Below are 21,392 nucleotides of genomic sequence, written 5' to 3' on the forward strand. Positions count from 1 at the left end.
AATGACCTCATTGCCATTCCTGTCATGATCGTAGTTAATCCCTCAGACCGTCTACTATCTTTAGACATGATCTGAACATTGCTCGGCAATTTTTATTTTGACAAAGCACTGCAAAGGCTTAGTTGTGCATGGACGATTCTGGCTTGCTGAAATGGTTTTTACACTCCTTATCACCTACAAAAAGGCTTTTTCGTTACTGTACTGTGATTTGAAATGTGATGGCCTTCCGTGCAACGTATTACACGCTCACAGATCATCTCAGGTCCCTGCAGTAATAAACAAGGGTCTTCTCTTATGAAGACCAGCACTTTTTTTTTTTTTTTGGCTCTGAGGACATCTGAGTACAGCAGAGATATGCCATTATACATGCTGCCAGGGATATGATCTACATCTAATAAATAATGAACAAGCAGTGAATAATGGAATGCCAGTATTGCAGCATTTTAGAGTGCAAAGCAGATTGATGAACTGATGCTGCATGCATGCTACCGCAGCCACCCAGGTGTAAGTCAGCCATTCGATTATCTGTGTTCAGCAGCAGAGGGGTTGGAATGCAGGGTGTGACTTCCTGAAATGACTTGTTTAAATATGGCAGAAGCTGATGATTCTTCCAAAAAAATAAAAAGTACATCAATTGTCTTTAAGTTTCAAGACTTTTTCTTCACCTATGCAATTATTTTTTTCCCACTAACCTACATACATATATCACTTTAGAGTTATTGTAATTCTACTACTTTTTAGAATTAATCATATTTTCCTCTAGCTTTTGTATTTTTTTTCAACAATAAAAGTCATATACTGGTTCAAGTCATCACCTTTTTCCTGTTCCAACATTTTTTATTTAGCAGTATAAACATATTAGCATATTATTTTTTGATAAATATTTAATATTTTTCTCATATTGTGGCATATTTGGAATCCTCCTGCGGAGTCCAAAGACTTGATCGCAGAATCTGTTTCATCAGTTTCCAATGTTTTTGCTTTTGTTTCTGTTCTATATTTTAAGACAAAAAAATGGTGCGCAAATGGGGAACCATGAACATCACTGTATAATAAATCTGCAGTACTTGTTTTTTATTTTTTTTACTTTGTCTAAAAGTATATTTTTACTTTTTGCCTAAAGGAGTTTTAAGTGCCTGTTTGTGTGGTACATTTGGAGTATTAGGCAGTAATTGACTATATGTCTGTAAATAAACTTAATATATGTGTGAAAATGAAGGAGAGCCAATCTTTGTCTTCCATTTGTTTGCTTTCTTTCTTTCTTGTAGCTTCTCAAAAAACCAATTCACATTAATCCTGGAATCAAATACAAACATGACTGAGGGTCCAGAAAAAAAGTTGAGAAGAATACATTCTTAAAAATATTTTTGTATTACTATTATTATTTTTTAAGAGAGAAACACTGTCTTTCTTGCATATTGAATTTCTCTGTTAGTATACCGTGCACATGGAACAGGGGATTTAACAATGGAATAATCAGATTTGTTTTTCAGTTGCCGTTTTGAAAAGGAACCTATAATCAGTGGATCTTTGGAAGTTGAAAAATTGGAAAGTAAAATAAAAAAAAAAGAAATGGTCCCAATAAGACTGAACACCACAAATTTATTTCTGTTCCAAAGTAAAATGAAACTTCAGAACCTCATGTTGCTTTAAACAAGTATACAGTATGTAGCCTGATTCCCATGTTATGCGTCTTATTTTTTTGTTTTGAAATAATTCTAAGCTAACAAATAGTCTGTTCAAATCGGATAGCTTTGTTTGGAAATTATTAATTTAGTGTAAATTTAAACTACAAGCCTTAATTATCACTAAAAGCATTTCACAACTGACATTTTATTTAAACAAATTGCATATTTACAGTATTTATTTGCCCAAGATATCCTACATATTTTAAATGACATTACCCACCATAACTGTATTTCTGCAGTTTGTTGTGGTGATGCTGTAGAATGAACATTTATACCAGGACAATTTTTACTTCTTAGTGGTTACATGGAATTGACTTGGTTTCTTTTGAAGGTTGGCTTTTGGTTTTACTTAGATGGCTAGGTGGCATTTGTGGCATTTTTATGTAACTCTGACACATAATTATCAGACCATATGTTATTTAATTATTTTTATTCAGATTAGAATGACAAAGCCTTTTAATTGGCTTGACACCATCTATACAGTCTGGGCCAATGTTAATCTAATAAAGCACACAAGTCTTATTATTTACGGTTCAGTTGAAGTGGTGCTTGTTTATGAAGGTCTCATCCAGTCCTTTGGTTTCCACTCTCCTGAGGGATATGATCATTAAAAGCTCATATTGCTTGGAACTATAGGGGTTGAAAATATGATGGCAAAAATAAATTCTAATTAGCTTTTATCTTTTCTTTGCTCTTTAATTACTTTAGTGCTTTCAGTATGCTAATGTTTTGTAACCATTTCTATGCCCGTTTTCTTGCTTTTCATCGTTTCAGGTAATAAAGCTGTCATTTGACGAGTTCGATCTGGAGAGAGGCTATGACACGCTGACTGTGGGAGATGGTGGAAAGATAGGAGACACTCGGCGGGTACTCTATGTGTAAGCACCAGTAATAATTTCTCATCTGTACCACTACAGAACAAGTTATAGGCAACCATAAAGAAAGCTGTAGACGGAGTCACTGTTCTGCACGCATTTCTTTCAAATCTTAAACTGCAACTTGCTAATATCTCCTTGATTCTCCTGCATAATTCACCAAAGTAAAATGGATAAAAAGATAATTTTACTGATGTATAGGTAATTCTTTGTCTTTGTAGACTTACTGGTACCAGCGTCCCTGATCTTATCGTGAGTTTGTCAAATCAGATGTGGCTACACCTGCAGTCAGACGACACAATCGGCTCTGCGGGATTCAAGGCAATCTATGAAGGTAGGGATTCTTTCTAAGGATTTCAAGACTTCGAATCACACCTTTTTTTTTTTTTTTACTCTGAATCATGCACACACATATGCAATAGCATATCACAGCATTTGAGTGTAGCAGTTAATATATGACAAATGGTTTAAAATGAAAAAGGTGTCATAGTAAAGCTTAAAGTGAAGGGAGAGGCATATATTACATACAACAGGTTTCCACAAAGATTGCCTGTGTGTGCATAACAGCAGAATATGTCTTTATATGCTTTGATTAATACAACATGGCAACCAGTTTAGCTATATGAAACATTTATAATCAAGACCAACATATCCTCACAAACCAGCCTGTATTTAAAGATACCAGTAATTTTTTCAGTTTTAACCCATTACTGTGCCACTTGAAAACTGTAACCTCAATGTCATAAGAGATGTTTGTACAGTATGCGTGAGAAAAGTGATTTTTCTTAATGTTGTAACTGTTCATTTTAAATGTCATCTACGCATAATGCCTTTTACTCTGTGAGATTCCATGTAAGTAAATTTCCTGGGGGCGAGGAGTGTGCGTATGTGTTATTCTTTGTGCTTTTAAGCAATGTCCTTAGTGACGATATTTATGAATTTTACAGACATTTTTAAAACAGTCTTCAGTTTTTGTTGTTAATTTTTATGGTAACAGTTCCAGTATTATAAGATTAATATTAAATATCCATATTCCCAATTATGTTACAAAAATATACAGACTTTGTTTGGGTGTTTTAAATGTTTTCGCAGCTGTTGTTGTGGGTTCAGTCTTTTACGATTTGTTTTAGCTTAGACTTCCCTTTAACATGTAGTGCGACATAGAAACCATGACAGAAGCAGAGGAGGAACAAAATTGAAGAAATTTGTGCTCTGTCTTTATTTTGGCATGTTTGCTGCAGTGATGTTATTGAAACTCCAAGATTGGGAACACTTAGGAACACGTAGTAACAGCCTGTTCAAGTGAGATGTACAGAATGTGGCTCTTTATCCCAACATAAAGTCACAGTGACCATAACTGGGCTCTGTAACTAATATTTTTATTTTTTTTAAAGGCTTAAAGAATCTGGTTTGCAGTGAGTAATACCTTAGCTGTAGCTTTGTGGTTAAAATGCTTTAGTGGCAACAATGAAATAAAACGTATTCCATGAGCACCATCAAGTTTATTTCTGAGATTAAATTATGTTTTAATAAATGGGCAACCAAGACAACAGTTGAAGACTAACCATGGCTTTGTGCTTTTTAAGGTATCATCTGAGGTTTTTCACCTTTAAATTTGGCTTAGTTGTAAAAAAGTGACCAGAATGATGAAGCATAAATCAAGTATTTGGAACCAAAAAGAATATTGAAATGTGAAGTGAAAATTACCAGTACTAAATGATCTACTGCAGATGCTTCAGTTTTAGATTTTTTCCCTCATCACAACCCGACATCTGCCTGTGGTGTTTTTATGTCTGTTCTTGCATGGGTATATGCGATGCTGTCAAATGCAATAACGTCATCGTGTTATGCACTTTGATCAACCTTACCCTCCTGAGTTGTCTTAGATTTTCAGCCCAAATCTGTGTCCGTCTTTTTTTTTTTTACATGGCATCAGGCTCTGGTTCTTTTTCAGAGAAGCTTGGGGTGTTTGTGTGCACCATTGGGAATATTATTAGAGCTCAAATATTAGACAGATCTGAACTGATGTATTAATTAAAGCTTTATATATATATATTGCTGCAAACATTTTGACCAGAGCCATTTGCTTTGAAAAAAAATAAATAACATTGCAAAAAATGCAATGTGACAATTAACTGCCATTGGATGTTACGAGTTTGATTTAATCAGAAAAGTTGTAAACTCCACATAATCACCTGTACAAATGCAGTTATTTGCAAATAACATATTTCTCTTATCTGAAGTCATGTATCCATTTAAATTGTATAATTAGACAATGTTTCTTCAGTGTATGTCAAATCTGATTTTATGATTATCTTTTTCTTTATTTTAATCTGTAATTAGCATCTTTACTCTGTGGTGAACTGTGCAAGTTTTGAAACGAGAAAAAAGGGAAGATGAATGATGCAACAGAAAGAGTGAGGCACTTAACAGCATAATGACAGACTTAACTTTGGGCTTAGGATCATTGAAATCCATCCTGACACTTGTCATCTGTGTGACAGAAAGCTGTGGGCCGCAGATACATTTGAGGCTTTTTTTAATATCCTCTTCCTGTGGGCGCTCTTGCATCCCAGCTGAGTTCAAAAGCGGAAAACTCGCATGCAAATACAAATGCATAACTTATATTGAGATGCTTGTCCGAAGCAGATCCAGGGGGTCAGTGGAGAAGAGAAGAATGCCACAAAATTTTTCTCTTTTAAATTTCTTACTTGTTCCAAAAACCTATGCCTGGGTATGTCTGTGAGAACGTGCGTGTGTGTGTGTGTGTGTGTTTCCACTTATTGTTTTGTCTTTCACAATTAAAAGAAAATTGCACTGCAATTACCCCGATGACAATTAACTGTAAGAAGGGAAGCAATTAAATAAATTTCTCACAGATTGCCACTACATCACTGCACAGCTGAATAATATTGAAGTCTCCTCTTGATATAATATGTTATTACAGTTCCAAGATCTTATAAAAATGTTTGCATTAGGACAATATGCTTGATATTGAAACTAAGATACATACAAATATCCAACTTACAGTGCCTTGTAAAAGTAGTAATACACCTTAAAACTGTTACTTTTCACAATGTTACGGCCTAAAAACGTCAATAGATTTTAATGTGATGTGGAATGATAATTATTCAGTTTTTTACTATCATAAAAGACTGTGTGAAATGAATTTAAACTCTTTCCCTCCAAGTTAAAAATTTATAAAACCTCCTGTTTGTAGCTGGAAGTTTTTTGGAGTGTGTATCTACTAACTTTAGAAATCTAGACACTAACATGTTTATCTTTTCAACTGCCAGCTCAGTCAGATTAAAATTAGAACATTTGCTAACAAGAAATTTGAAGTCTTGCAACAGATTATCAATTGAATTTAAGTTTGGGCTTCTTATAAATTATCCTATGCGTGGGTGTGCTTTGATATAAGTCATTCATTTGTATTTCTTACTGTTTATGGTCATTATCCTCTTGGATTTGAGTGTCATTTAGTGAGAAATGTTCTTCATTTTTTTACAACTTTGCTTGTTTATAATGCTCTGCTCACACATCAACAGCTAAAGTTATTTTTATTTGACTTAAAATTATTTAAACGGTGAGTAAATACAATAGAAATAGGTGGATAATTTTATATTTAATGGTGCATAAGAGCATTTTGTTTCCGCCAATGCAACTCAAGCATATTTTTTAAATTATACTTCTAAATTAAAAATAGTCCTAAAATGTTCTTAATACACACAACACTTACTAACACATACTTTTAAAATTTTTACACAATGGCTTGAATTATGAAGCACTGCTTTATTACTTAATCCCCGACCTGTCTGCTGTCTTTTACGGTCTTCAGATTCTGTTTTCTCACTAATGTTCTCTAAACCACCTCTGAGACCTCCATAGAACTGTTTACATATATAACAGCTTATAATGAAATTAAATGATCAACCGTTGCAGGAGTAACTGGTTCTGGTCCAATCTGGTGATTTCAGAAGACAGATGGTTTCACAGAATTTTTCTTCAGGGGAATGAAACTGTTGTGAATAACTGAATACAAATTTGTGCCAAACTTGTTGGATTTTCATTTGCAACTTATAAAATGAAACTAGGAAATAAAACAGATTCTGCTTCACAGTTTGGCTCTAAATTCTTAGTCTTTCACATAAAATCTGTTTGTGGTAGTAAAATGGAAAAATGCAATGAAGTTTATGGGCTATTTATTTTTGCCATCATTATTGTGCTAGCTCCTTAAAAGATAAAAATATGTTTTTTGATGGGTTTTTTTTTGCTATCTGACTTGTCTGGAGTTGTCAGGATTAAAAAATTCCATACGCGTTTCAGAAATCAACAGAGGAGGTTGTGGTGATCCCGGAGTGCCTGCGTTTGGTCGTCGTAGTGGCGATCGCTTTCAGCACGGTGACGTCTTGACCTTCTTTTGCCAGTCGGCTTTTGAGCTCGTGGGAGAAAAAACCATCACGTGCCAACACAATAACCAGTGGTCTGGAAACAAACCCAGTTGTGTGTGTAAGTAAACACGTTTTCATAAGGCCTGTACCTATCTGCACTTTTATGTTTGCTTGTCTTTGTGAACTTGCTTACATTGTGAAAAATGTCTAATTTTTTTTCCCACTTCTCTTTTTGTAGTTTCTTGCTTCTTCAACTTCACGGCTCCATCAGGAACCGTGTTGTCCCCAAACTACCCAGAGGAGTATGGTAACAACCTGAACTGTGTGTGGTTGATTATCTCCGAGCCGGGCAGTCGAATACATCTCTTCTTCTCTGACTTTGACCTGGAGCCACAGTTTGATTGGCTGGTAGTTAAAGATGAAGGTAATTATCTCCTAATAACTTTATGCATTTTTCTCATTTAATTGCTACAGTTTCACAATCAGTTTAAAGATTTTAAATTTATGCCTCCAGTTAAGTTTTGATGAGTTACAGCTGAAACATAAATAGCCATGTAAAAAATAAAATAAAATAAAATAAAATAAAATAAATAAAAAGAATATTTAAGTGATAACCTTTTTTCATCTTGTATTTCCGAGTAGACAATGTAAACTGCAGACTGGGTTTACGTTAAAAAAATGACTGGTCAATAACCTGAACTGAAAGATAATTGCTATTTTATGTTTTATTTCATCACATTGATCATTTTTTCACCTCATGTAAAACACAGAGCAATTATATTGTTGTTCCACATTTCAGAGTTATTGATTTGGCAGGTTCGAGTTAAGCTCCTGCTTGACTGGCAGAATGAAGTTGTGTTTAATTGACTGTCTGTAAATCTCTGCATCTTCAGGGATTTTTTTTCTTTCTTTCTTTGCTCCCTTTTTCTGTGTTTCTTTGTCTGACTTTCTCTCAGCTTGTTGTCAGTGGTAATGGATGACTGATCTGTGTCACAGACAAATTTTGCACAAATTTGAATAATATGAAATCTTATATCATTCAAATGATATGTAAAAAATTATTGCATTTTTTTTTTTACATTTTCTTTAATAGGTAATAATTACATTTTAAATGTGTTAGTTACATTTATAATTGGGCCTTTTTAAGTTTTAAAACATAAGCATAACTGTAGATATAAGTAGTTCAAACAAGACCCTGAAAGCATTTAGTAGTCCAGTATTAGAAGCTAGTTTGACTTGACTTTGGTCATTGACCTGATGCAACATTTGATGGATAAGTCCCATTAAATAGTTCCTGATTAGTCTGCTTTTTGTGGGGTTTGAGTATCGATTTGCATTTAAATGGTGCACTAAAGGAGGACAGATGGTATATTGTATTTTAAATTAACTAAACAGGGGGGGATTGGAACTACTGTTAGAGCGAGGGGTGGGGACGTAATTATGTTATAAAACTGGAAACTTCCGCGAAAATACTAATACGAGAACACGGTGGGAAAGAGTGGTTAAATATGGTAGGTTCCCGGCCAAAACGGTAGACTTGATAGGTATGTCATGTATTTGTAGGTACTCACCCAGAAAGAAACTACAGACTACAGGACTGGGAGAAGACAGTTTAGTTTTTTATTAATTTATTTATTGTTAAATTGCCTTCATGTATTGTTTTATGAGACTGCAACTATTACTAAACATTGTAGGTGGACCTTAACAGAAGTATAGTAGTAACCTGTTTGAGGGTTGCCCATGGCAGTGTAGCCCAGGGATATGCCAGAAGTGTTTTAGATGTGTTTACTTTACTCTCCTAATTTAACCTACCCACAGAGACTAATTCAATATTTTAGACTAATTTTAAATTTTTGCTTCTCCGTTCAGTAGTCATTACTTAAATAGTCCTTTTATCTGTAGTCAAATGTTTCTTGTTTTCTTTTCCAGAGGCAGGTGTGAGGTCATTTAAGGTCAATTGTAATTCTGTTCAGGTGTTACTGGTGAGGAGCAAAAGGTTTTCTACTGTAATTAGTCTTTAGCAGGGTTGACCGAAATCAGTCCTTAAGGGCCGGCGTCCTGCATGTTTGTGTTCTCTCCCTTGTGGTTGTTACGACTTTCTCAGCATGTCAGCGTTCTGCTAACAAACCATTGTTTGATGCAGGTGAGTTGAACCATGGAGAGAAGTAAAACATGCTGGATGCCGGCCCTTAAGAACTTAAGAACTGACTTCTGTTACCCCCCCCCCCCAAAGATACCTGCTTTTTTTGTTCTAAATGAAGATGAAAAGATAAACAGATGTTGTAAAGAAAATAATCTTATTATTGTAAGTGGAAACAAAGATTTGCATCATTAACTTAGAGATCACATAAAAGCAAAACCTATCAACAAACAATTTGCAACCAGTAGCATTAAAGTGTAGGATTTATGTGCAACATAGTCATTTGCATAAAATTGTAAAGAAACAGTTGAAATTGAATTAACTTTAAATAAAACATTGGGAAGTGTTTCTTCCCAAGTCAGCTGTCTGACTCCCTTGCATGGATTATCCCGATGTAGTGAATGGATTTGTGAAGGACTTATAACACATTATCCCTATAGAACTTAGGCTTCACACTTAGGTTAGTCTGTGCATCTTAGTCATAAATGCTGAGATGGGATGAGTTGAAAAGTACCAAACCACTTGGATGTATAAGTCCTAAAGTTGTTTATCTTATATCATCATTTTTATATCTGAAAAATAGCATCACTTATGACAATGGAAAGAAGTCATCACCAGCGAGCTTCCATCTGTTCTTCAGTCTTTTAGGCATATTTGTGGATATAATATCTTTATTTGTACATTGAGTACAAATAAATCTCTGGACTAATTCAGACCTTCTGGGCTCTGCTCTGATCCTTCCCTTACTGTGTTCCTCAATAAATCCGTTGCTTATGTTTGGATCACAATTTGAATGAATGGTCTGATGCTCAGACACAAATGTGTCATAAAGAATGGAGGTGTTGCGTGGCTAGGGCTCTGGGGGCTCTAGTTGGGAGTTTTAGGGCCATTCATCTGGTGCACTGTGAATTTCTCCATAGAGACATAGAGGCTAATCTTTAAGTCACTAAAACCATGTAACTCCACATGTAGTGTGGGTTCTTTGAACCATTTTTACTGTGATGACAGAATTGTCCAGGACTTTGCACTTCAGGACAGATCCAACTGTAATAAGATGAACCGGCAAAATGATGCAATAACTGGATAAAAGTTTCATTCAATTCTGTTCATGCTCCAAATACAAGATTTGGAGTTAAAAGTATAAATCAAAAAACATTTGAAACCAAGAACAAGCTGGTTAAGGGATTTGCAAAGCATCTGCTTGAGCGTAAAACATAATATTACTGTCTGCACATGAGCATTAATCAAATAAGATTTTAAACATGCATTGCTTATGATTTTGTTACTATCTTTCAAACACAAATGTTATTTGGGAACATGTTGATGTTTCGATCATCAGTTTGTAAAATTAAGCATTACAGATAAAACATAAGCTCAGCGGCCACTTTACTAAGCACACCTGTTCAATTACAGGTCAACACAAAAAGGGATTTAGGCGATTATTATGTCAGCATCTCTGTATATTTGGACATCAAGACTTCAAACTTGTGAAAACCATTGTACTCCAGTAGTATCCACACCACCAGTTCTTTATTAGATATCAGGACAAAGTCTTTTCCGAGTTTTCTTCTGCTCTTCTTTTCTCTGTTTAGGATCACATTGTTTTTGACAATTTTTGGAATCCTGTTTATGTCTGGGTTATTTTTGAGTTCTTGTGAGAGCACTGTCAGAAAGGATTTCGTTCCACTGAAATTTGTCAAAATCTCACTGGAGCTCAATAATTATTTTTTTTGTCAGATGGACATAATTTTGTGATGACTCAAAAATAATTAATTTCACTGATCGCTCCTTTGGCTTGGGTGTACTTGTGTGCTGCAATTGCAAGACAGATAGTCAGATGAGCTTGTTTAACAACTTCAGCATACCTGAGGGACAAATAGCACCATCTTGGTAATCTACAGCTACTGGCCAGTATGGCCTATTGGGATTATTGGGCCATATATTTAGTGTTCACTGCACATCGATTATCAAAATTTCATTTGTTGATGGGAAGAAATAATTTCACATTTACATGTAAGATCTCTGAATTACTGAAATATGTTGATTGCAATTGGATTGTGTGGAAATCTTTGCTTTCAGAAGCTCTGTTCCGCAGGGTGAAATGTTGGATCCGACACTCAGTCTTGTACTTCGAATATTCTCTCAGGTCCTCTGAGTAAACAAATAGTTCCCTTTGGAATATTCGCTTCAAGTATTGTCAGCTTGTGAAGATGTCACTGTGATTATGTCTGGAGGTTTTGATGTTGAGATGGCACACAACCACAAGGCCTCTGAAGTCGCATAGTTCAAGCAGTCTATGTGAGCATCCAAATCAGAAATGTTCTTTTAATCCAATATAACAACTTTGTCTGGTTTATGTTAAAATTTGAAAAGAGTTAGCATTTCATACCACTCACTCTTCATTTTACATTGCATCATTTGATTCTGAATAATTTATTGTGAAGTCTTGTGACAACATTCCTGTTACCGAGTATACTAGCTGCATAATACTATGGTATTAGCATCAAAGATGTGAGGTTCTGTGTACTTTATAAAATTTCACAGGGTATAAAGAACTGGAAATGTTGTTCCCTGGTCATCTTACCAGTAGCCTGGCTAAAAACCACTCTCTTTTTCTACGCTTTACGTTGAAACAATTACATGCTTTAGGTATGGACTCTGTTGAAGCCAAAGGAAGTGAGTGCAAAGAGAGAAATACTTGATGGAGCTCTGAAGGGAAATAAAAATCAGGCAGAATTGCATGGGAAAGTAGTGGCCATGCTACTCTACATGTGGAAACTTTAATATAATTGACATTATAGTGATAGTAAAAAGAACTAGTAAATCAAATTCTTTTTTTCACTTTGTTCTGCTTACTTGAGTTTAAGGTGTTTATTGATATCTCTAGGAGCATAAATGTGCATCTCTGAAAATCTTTTTTTTTTTTTAGGTTTGTCTGAGGCAACAACATTTGGGACTTTCTCAGGAAAAGACGTTCCATCGCAAATTGCATCAAATGGACATATTATGAGACTGGAATTCCAGTCTGACCATTCCAATACTGGGAAAGGCTTCAATATCAGCTACACAAGTATGTAATGCATACCTGCTTAACCTTTCCTAAGAGTCTGCTTAATCATGTGTGCTCTACAAGCAGATCAGGGAAATTATATTACAATATTACTGGACATAGTTACCATGACGAGTTCCACCATAAAAGCAATAAGTACCACTATCATTGCCTGGTAGATCTTTGTTGGCTGTTTCAGGACATTTTAACAGTGAATTACTTTGAATACATAAATTAAAATGACAAGACATTTGAACTGGATATTCTTTAAACAATAATCAAGCTTCAAGTTAGTATTATTTTACAGTTTATGTCATAAAAATGTTAAATTTTTTTTAGACAAAAAGTATTTAAAAGTTATTATTAGGCAATTTTTGTAATCATGCGAGCTTTCATTAAATGAGTAAAAATTGCTTGATATTACTTTTTTCTCTTCCAGTTTGTTCTTTTGTCTCTTACCATGACTTTCAATTAGCTTGTCATGTATATGCTCTGGTAAATTGTTGCAGCGTATGTACGTCAGCTAATTTGACCTTGCATTTGTACGTGACAGATAAGTCAAATTGAGTCCTTGAATGATTTTGCAAAGACCATTTAGCAAAAGTAATTTCAGATGCCCTACTGTAAAAACATCATCTGTAGTTGTAGCAGGTAAGCCCAAGTACATATAAAAATATTGAATAAACCGTTATGAAGGATTAGGGCCGCATGAGTAGAATTGGGTTGAGCAAATAAAAAAAAATTGTTTTTGATTATTTATATTTAGCTGTAAAGACTTAACATTAAGTCTAAATATTTAAATGAAGATTCTAGGATCCAGTAAAACTCCAATGAACCAAGCCAGAACGATGCATCATTGATTATCTGCTGACATTATCCATCAGTTTGATTAGCTCTGCTTCAAACCCATCGTCATCACCTTACTAAAGCCTGCTTCATTCAGCCTGACTTTAGAACTGACTACTGCAGCCTGTGTGTTTACCTGCAATAGGCTGAGCAAGTCCTGCATGACTGATTTTGATTCATTTTCTGTGATTACCATGCGGCTTTGCACCATTTCACACAGTGCTACCATAAATGACCTTGTCTCCAGCTCTTCCTTTAGGGGTGACATTTGACAAATGAAACAATGATTGCTCCTTTTGTTTTAGCATATTAATACAAAAAAACCCCAAAACACTCTCACATGTAACCTCAATGCATGTGTTGTTGAACACCACTGCATCTGTAGACATGGAAGACGTTTCCATTCATGTGTTTTTCCATTATGAAATTTTAGACTTTTTAATTAAATACCTGTAGAAATAATTAACAGAAGCTATTTTTTTCTCCACTTTTAGTAATTTGGGCTATTATCATTTTAATGCATGTATTAGTTTTAACAGAAGTTGCTTTGGGTGTTTCTGTAAGTGCTTGAATTAATAATGTCTTTTAAAAATCAAATACTATGATGGCACACTCTGCTTAAGGCGGTTTTTAGAGCCAAATACTCAGTCCCAGTCCCAGTGAATAAAAGCTCTTCTACATTTACGCCTGTTAATGTTCAGTGCAAGGTATTCCTTTGTAGTGTGTGCATTCCATGTTTAAATTTATATCATGAACATCCTATTCAAAGTATAGTTCTGTAGATGCTTGTTAAAAAATAAATGCTATTTTCATGAGCAATTATTCATTAAAAGCAAATAGGGAATAATCAAGTAAACTCAAATAAATGGCTTCAGTGGGCAAAAAGTAGTGAATGCAGCTCCAGTGACCCTGATGTCACAAATCCATTTCAGATATCAGTAACATCAGTAACTTTATTAGAAATGTGCTTGTGGGTAAAGTAACATGGTCAATACTTTTTTTAATTATTATTCTTTTCTCATACGCCTCAAGTTCATTTGGTGTGAAACATGGAGATTCAACACAATCACTGTCAGTTTGATTTAATCTTTTATTGTCACTTTCAATTAGATGTGATCCTGTTAAGTGTTTCTCATTTCTCCTAAATCCTTTAAATTAAGTTTGTCTTTTTACCTAGACTAATTTCATAATAACCTTATCTTAAAGAGAGGGTGTTATTTAAAATTAACTTTTTTGAGCTTTACATCATGTTTTAATGATATTGCCTCATTAAAAACCTACCTGGAGTGTTGCTTTGATTCTTTTATGCATGCTTGAGGATTCCTTTAATCTCCTATGGCTGCTATTTGCGGTGCCTAAACACTTGTTCTCACTCAGCGCTGCCTTTCCCATGCAGCTCCTCCTTGAAGCTGCAGTTTCCAAGCCGATCACCCATCCTCCCTGACTCCCTTACTCAGCTCTTTCAGACTAGTGGCAGCAACAATTAGCAAACACCTGGTGGAACTGCACATCTGCTGAGCTTATTATATGAGCTACTTTTCACTGCAGTGCTCCTAAGATCATTGTTAAAGGCTTAATGGAGAAACATTGTTGTGATGATGTGCTGAAGCAGAGGGTGGAAAGAGCAGGTGCCTCTTAAAAGGAGAGGCACAATTCCAAGGTTTTAATTTGCACATTTCTTTAAAGTCATGTTTGATATATACTGCATTTTTATACCAACTGAAGGTAACATGGTTTCTTGGTTGTCCTATGAAATGGCACTCTGTGGCTAGACCTGTTAGGTACGAGCTGTGACATGCCACTCTTTATTCCCTTGACTTCTCACTGAAGTTAAATTGGGTCATTTGAATGTTTTATACATATTTAGGTATAGAGTTTCCTTGTTCATAGATGTATTCTATGATATTAGCAATATGTCAAATATGTGCAGAGTCTCAACATTTGCATGCTCACAGTTTCTTCTGTCTCTTCTTTCCTCTATTTTTTTCCATTCTGCCTTCATTTCCTCTCCATCAGTAGCTAATCAACCTGAGACATGTCAAATCATTGGGAATGTGCTCTGCCTGGAGTCAGGTTAATCTCCAGAATGTGGATAATTCAAACCTAACATGACAGGATTGAATCCACATAAAGATAATTTCATTCCTATATTTTGCACCAATGGAGATGTCACATTCACTGGCAGTCATAGAGCAGTGGTTTCAAACCAATTTTAGGAGTGGAATCTATTTAATAGATGTAATATATTTTTCATCTGCTTTTATACAGTGTATCCTAAATTTAAAACGCGTTAGGTCTCTACTGTATTTTCTCTATATCTATTTACACCCAAAGTAATTTCTTAGAAGAAGTTAATTGAGTTGGAAATAAGCTGCTTTTTACATCAACTTTTCTTTTGCTGTGGCCCCCTATTAGCATTTGGTCAGAATGAATGTCATGACCCGGGTGTTCCAGTCAACGGACAAAGGTATGGTGACCAGTTTCAGCTGGGCAGCTCTGTGGCTTTTCGCTGTGATCAAGGATTCATTAGGACACAGGTAAAAAAAAATTATATCTTACTACTTCAGATTCCTTTTGTTCCCATTTTTCCTTGAGTAAAAAGCAATTTTCCTGTCAGCTGCACATTTTTTTCTAAAAGTAATTTTTTTCCAGGGGTCGGACCAGGTCACTTGCATCATTCAGGATGGGAATGTCGTTTGGTCTGCTGCTGTTCCTCGATGTGAAGGTGAGCATAAACAAACTTACAATTTCTTCTCCGTATGTCGGAGTGAATGGTAATAATTATTTCACCAGACTAAAACACAACAATGTATCAAATAATTTGATTTCTTCTGTGCAAGTAGAATACATTTCTTCACTTCAACAGGAGTGTAAATTAAATTTTTTTAATTGCTTTTGGCCTCTCCACACTTATTTAGGCTGCTTATTTATAAACACTGCCTCCAGTTATGCGAGTACATATTCATATAAGCCAATATAAATCCAGCCAGGTGTTCATATCATTTTAAATAGGCCAACATGTTGTAATGTAACGTACTATTATTTGAAGAGTTTTTGAGAGTAATTTGCATCATTCCATGCACTGATGGCTATTTTTCTATTTGTCTCTTGCTTGTTAATTATATTGTCTCAATGACATTATTAAACTTTGCCTGTTAATAAATTAGATGTTGGAGACAACCAAATTAAAGCGGTTCATCATCTCATCAAGGGGAGCATTCTGATGGATGTGAAAAAAATATTTGCATACTTTTTATCTTAACTTATTTCCTCATGGATCTACAAAGTTCTAATGCCTAACTATTTGGAGTTTTAAAAAGTCACTGACTTGCTTAAAGTCCAGATTTAAAAGGACAACTGGTAAGAATACAGTGTTTTAACGTAGGAGGAGTGGAACATGTTGGCAACTTGTAGCTGTTTACAACTAATATATCATATAAAAGTTTAAAGCTAATATCTTTAAAAATATGATTACTTTGTCCCTTTTTCCCTCAAAGCCGTGAATCTATGACTGATTTTAAAGCAGGTGACTTAACATTTAAGTTTTAAAAATAATTAAAGTACTGATCTACAGCCCAAACCTAACTTTACTCTTTGAATTCTAATAATTCATTAAGAGGTGTTCTGATCTATAATCTAGTGTCAGTGCTGGTTTTGCTGCCTGCTGTTTTATGAGTTGCACAGATCTAAGGATACATTTTTTTGGCATAATTTGACACTTAAATATTGAATTCTTCTACAAATCAGCATATTCTAATTATTTAAAGCGTTTTTCAAACAGGCGAAAGTTGGATTTGTTTACTTTACCAGAAGATTGGCTCAGCATAATTTCAGATATAAACATTTTTGTGCAAATTGAAGACATTCAAAAAGGATTAGAATGCTAAAATAAATTGAGCAGATAATAAATCTTCAAACTTAATGAGATGCAATCTTGGTTCTTGTACAAGGCAAAAATGATTAATTATATTATTCATCGTCGTTGTGTGTGTGTCTCTCTACGTGTATTTGTCTCCATCTTCCTCCAGCTCCCTGCGGAGGCCATCTCACAGCCCCTACTGGTGTCGTACTGTCTCCTGGTTGGCCATCCTTTTATAAAGATTCTCTCAACTGCCAGTGGGTCATTGAGGCACAGAAAGACCATGCTGTAAAAATACACTTTGACAAGTAAGTTATTTAATATTCTGCTTACAGAAACGCGGTTTACCACGTTTGTCTGCAGGTTTAATGTGGCTTCTATGATCATTATCGGTCATATGTTTTGGTTGCTTAGGTTGTATATATTAAGTTGTTTAATCTTTACTGAGGTCTTCTTAAATTACAGTTTACGATAGAGATAAATAAAGTTTCTGCGTTACTGCAGTACATGATTAATGTTTGTTATTTGCACACATTTTTCTTGGAAACAAGCCACGGAAAAATGAGCTCAAGCTTGAACCTGCTATGGCTAAAATTTGTCTTTTTGGGACGTGATGTAAAATTCAAGTGATCTTCATCACCTGCGAGGCATTTCATTTGTGAAGTAATGCACATGTCCGTGGCAAAGGCTAGTTCATTTTTCACTGAGGTGGTCAGATATTGTTATGATGGATGACTGGCTCTCTAGGCCTGATTATTTTTCAGCTAACATGCATTTGATTGCCTCTATGAAAAATCAGTTTCTTCTTGATTAATGAGTTACTAACCAGGGTAAGTATTGGTCCTAAATGGACTGATTTAGTTGTTTTGGTATGCAGGTTAATGAGATTGAAGTATAAACGGTTTGATATTTGGGGGAGAGGTGAGGAGTCTATAATTTGGTGAACTAGTGCAGGGTAAGGTATTTTATTTATATATAACATTTTCAGCAACAAAGCAATTCATAGTGCTTTAGATGAATTACAAACAAAACAATAAACCAAAGGAAAGAACAAAAAGAGGAAAGAAACAAAAAATAAACTAGATGTTGGTTCTCTATGTTTGATTCTATGAAGTAGTGCTGAATGTTGATTAAAGTATGTAAACTAAATGTTCCTGTTGTCGGTTGCTCTAACAATAGAGTTGTCATTATTGGTGTCAGATTTTATTATAAGATGTTGACGCATATATTGAACCACACACCATATCCACTCCACCAAACTCTGAATACAAGAACAATGCATCATATGGTTAAGTTTTTGATTTGTTTGTTTTCTTTTACTACAAATGCTAATTAAAACTTAAAAACAAAAACAAAAAATCCAGAAAACCTCCAATGCTCAAGACTACTTTTAAAGGTCATAAAAATCTTTGTTTGGCAGCATGCCATGACACATTTGACTGTGTATGTTATGTTATGTAAGTTATCAAAAATTTAACTTGAGCCATTTATATATATCTAAATTATTTATATAAATTGAAAAAAAAAGCAATAGCAAGAATGCTAATTGGTTCAGAAGCGTCACATGATGCATCAGCGGCTGATATACCAATGCTCAGCATTGAGCTGCCCATACCAATTTAGCATCGGTTAGAACCAGAGGAAGCTATAATCTGATAAATTGTTATGCAATTGTGCTTTTAATCAAATGTTTAGGTAGTACATGGCTATTAAATTTGAATTAGCTTGCTGTGCTGCCAGTGAAGTTATTAGCGTGTTCTTGCTCAACTAACTCATCTTTTGACAACACTGCAATCCAATTTTCTGTTAAACAATTAATTAGATAGTTGCTATTCCCATCATGTATCTTTATGGTTGTCTGATGTAGTGTGTGCATACTTCTTGTTTATTTGTTAAGGTTCCAGACGGAGGTAAACTATGACACACTGGAGATCAGAGACGGCCCGTCAACTTCTTCCCCGCTGATTGGTGAATACCACGGCACCCAAGCGCCTCATTTCCTGATTTCCACATCCAACTTCCTGTTCCTGTTGTTCACCACCGACAATAGCCGCTCCTCAGCTGGTTTCAGCATCAGATATGAAAGTAAGACCGATGGAATAACTGATAGCAGTGTTTTTTTTGCAGACACTCATTCACTCACCCTCTTGACTCTATCATGTTTGTGCTCATGCCATGTGGTTTTCAGGTGTGAGGATGGAGTCAGACTCATGCCTCGATCCCGGTATCCCAGTCAACGGCCGTCGCCATGGCAGTAGCTTTTCCATTGGCTCCCACGTCTCATTTACATGCAACCCTGGATACACACTCAGTGATCAGGAGCCAATTGTTTGTGAGCAGAGTCACCAGTGGAGTCATGCTCTTCCCAGCTGCGATGGTTAGAGTCTTTCTTTCATTTCGGCTCTGTTCATTCAGTGCAGTAAAACTTTCATTTCTTCAAATGTAACGCTGTGGAAATGTGGTCATCCGGAAAATAGTGAAGTCAGGGACGCTGCATCACCTTTGTAAAGAGAACCAAACTAAATTCCAAACTGTACACGCATTGGCACAGCAGGTCAGTGTGGTCATCTTGTTTCGTTTAACCCCAAACTTATTAAAAAAAAGATTTTAAAAAGTTTAAAAACTACATTTACAACTTGCTTAATACAACCCGTAAAAAACTAACAATGCCATGTTGCAACCTTTATGTTTATCACAGTACCCAGGTGTTCAGTACAAAAGGAGGGATGCCGAAATAACCCTGTTTTTTCATAACCGCATTGGACTCTTGTTCTAAGCTCAGTCATGCAAGACTTTCTTTGTGTAGTTTTCATGAGATTAACTTGTGGTTTTTAAACTGATCTTAGCAGTAAGTGAATGTAAAGACGTAGTTGTTCTTGTGTGGATGGATCTAAAGCTGATACTAAATGTAGAATGCAAACCGGATTTCTCTTTCAGTCGATATTGCTAAAGTGAAAATGTGCATCTAATCAACATGTAGAAAGAAAAGAAATGAGAGGAAGACCATCATATGCAATCCCAGTTAGACACATTTCCATATTATTTGTTACATTCAGGAGGTTTCAATGGAGATTTTGTGAAATTTTGCAATAAAAAAGCTAGAAAGGCTTTTCATGAGAGCAACCTACGTTCACTGCTCAGCTTCTCAACAAAAGCATTTACCTTACAAAATTAGCATCATTTAAAAGGAATTGAAGAGGGTTTGCAATAGTATATCATTTATTACCAAGATACATTGATACAACAAAGAAATAATCAACCAAACACAAATTTCCTTATTTGCAAAATACATCTTTTCTGGTTTCATTCAGCTGTGCCTAATGGCTGTAAAAACAAACATGATGTGCACTCACAAAACTGGGAGAATAACAGGCAAATGTCTGAGTGCACATCATGTTTGACAACCTTAAAAAAGATGGGGACGTGCACGACCAGGATTTGTGTAGGATAATCCCTTGTATCTCACTTGTTCACTTCAGGGCTGGGGTGTAAAAAAAGGATTAATGTCCTTAAAGCTGTTCTTAATGGTACGTAAGAAAATTGAAAACATCTATGGTTTATTTAAAACAAACTCTGGGGAAATTTCACAACGGTACTTTAGGTTATTTAGGGTACCTAAATGTATGCAAATGTGTCTCTCTGCACTGATGTCAGTTTCTCACATTGAAATTTAAGTCCACTATTCTTCTATATTTATGAAAATTACAATCAGAGCATCTTATTTTGCATTTTCAAAGGCCATAGTGTGTTTGATGTGGAAAGGGGAACAAAGACCTGCTGTGGGCCTGTCTTTACCAAAAGATAGGTCAGAAATGCAACAGAATTTATAGTTCATCCTCTTTTCACTAAGATCAATTGGATCTTAGTGAATTGATGTTAGTAAATTGGATCTTTGTGAGCTTTTCCACAGTTTATTAGAAGCTCACTGAAGAATTTATCCTGTACTCAACTCTTGTACCGAGAATGAGGTGAAACGATTGTTTCTTTTCAGTTATTAAGTTATTGCAATTTAGTAGACTTTGTGTACTAATTTTACGTTGGGTGACATTACTATTTTCTTCACTGCAACATCCCCCCATATAATTTAGAAATTTTATTCTGACAGGTTTCTCCCAGTCACAGGTGGTTCTGCAGTTTCACAGTCTGTTTTTACCCAATATGGGGTGTTTCCTTTTCCAGAGTGAGGAAGTGACATGATCTGATATTACTGGCTGCACAGCATTACTAACTAGCACATACATTAATGCTGACCTTTACACTTTGGAGCAATTTTAGTCAGTTGAACAGACTAATAGAGTTTATGCAAAGGTTGTAAAAGACAGTTCCTTAGTAAGCATATTCAAATCCACGTAGCTTTTCTCCTACTTGCTGACAAATGATATAAAACTTTGCTTAAGAATAATCTAAAATGTCTTTAACTTTTTGTTATTCTACAAAATAAAGGAAATTAAAAGGAAATTAAGCATCAAGAAAAGTCTGCACCATCCTGCTCCAGCTCAGTTGCTTGTGGTGATATTTTATTTATAGTAATACAGAGCACAGAG

At 35.2% G+C, this 21,392-nt stretch overlaps 1 protein-coding gene across 1 annotated transcript in view; it reads left to right on the forward strand.

Annotated features, from left to right (window-relative positions):
* LOC122842636 (CUB and sushi domain-containing protein 1-like) overlaps positions 1-21,392 on the forward strand; it is a 415,097-nt gene that overhangs the window by 261,110 nt on the left and 132,595 nt on the right. The window contains exons 11-20 of the mRNA XM_044136693.1: positions 2,463-2,566; positions 2,785-2,897; positions 6,890-7,072; positions 7,193-7,378; positions 12,024-12,164; positions 15,405-15,526; positions 15,642-15,714; positions 17,018-17,156; positions 18,746-18,933; positions 19,037-19,225. Coding sequence (XP_043992628.1) covers positions 2,463-2,566; positions 2,785-2,897; positions 6,890-7,072; positions 7,193-7,378; positions 12,024-12,164; positions 15,405-15,526; positions 15,642-15,714; positions 17,018-17,156; positions 18,746-18,933; positions 19,037-19,225 — 1,438 coding nt within the window. The remainder of the gene's footprint in view (positions 1-2,462; positions 2,567-2,784; positions 2,898-6,889; positions 7,073-7,192; positions 7,379-12,023; positions 12,165-15,404; positions 15,527-15,641; positions 15,715-17,017; positions 17,157-18,745; positions 18,934-19,036; positions 19,226-21,392) is intronic.

The sequence above is a fragment of the Gambusia affinis genome, linkage group LG02, assembly GCF_019740435.1.
Source record: "Gambusia affinis linkage group LG02, SWU_Gaff_1.0, whole genome shotgun sequence".
In the NCBI taxonomy this organism is placed as follows: Eukaryota; Metazoa; Chordata; class Actinopteri; order Cyprinodontiformes; family Poeciliidae; genus Gambusia; species Gambusia affinis.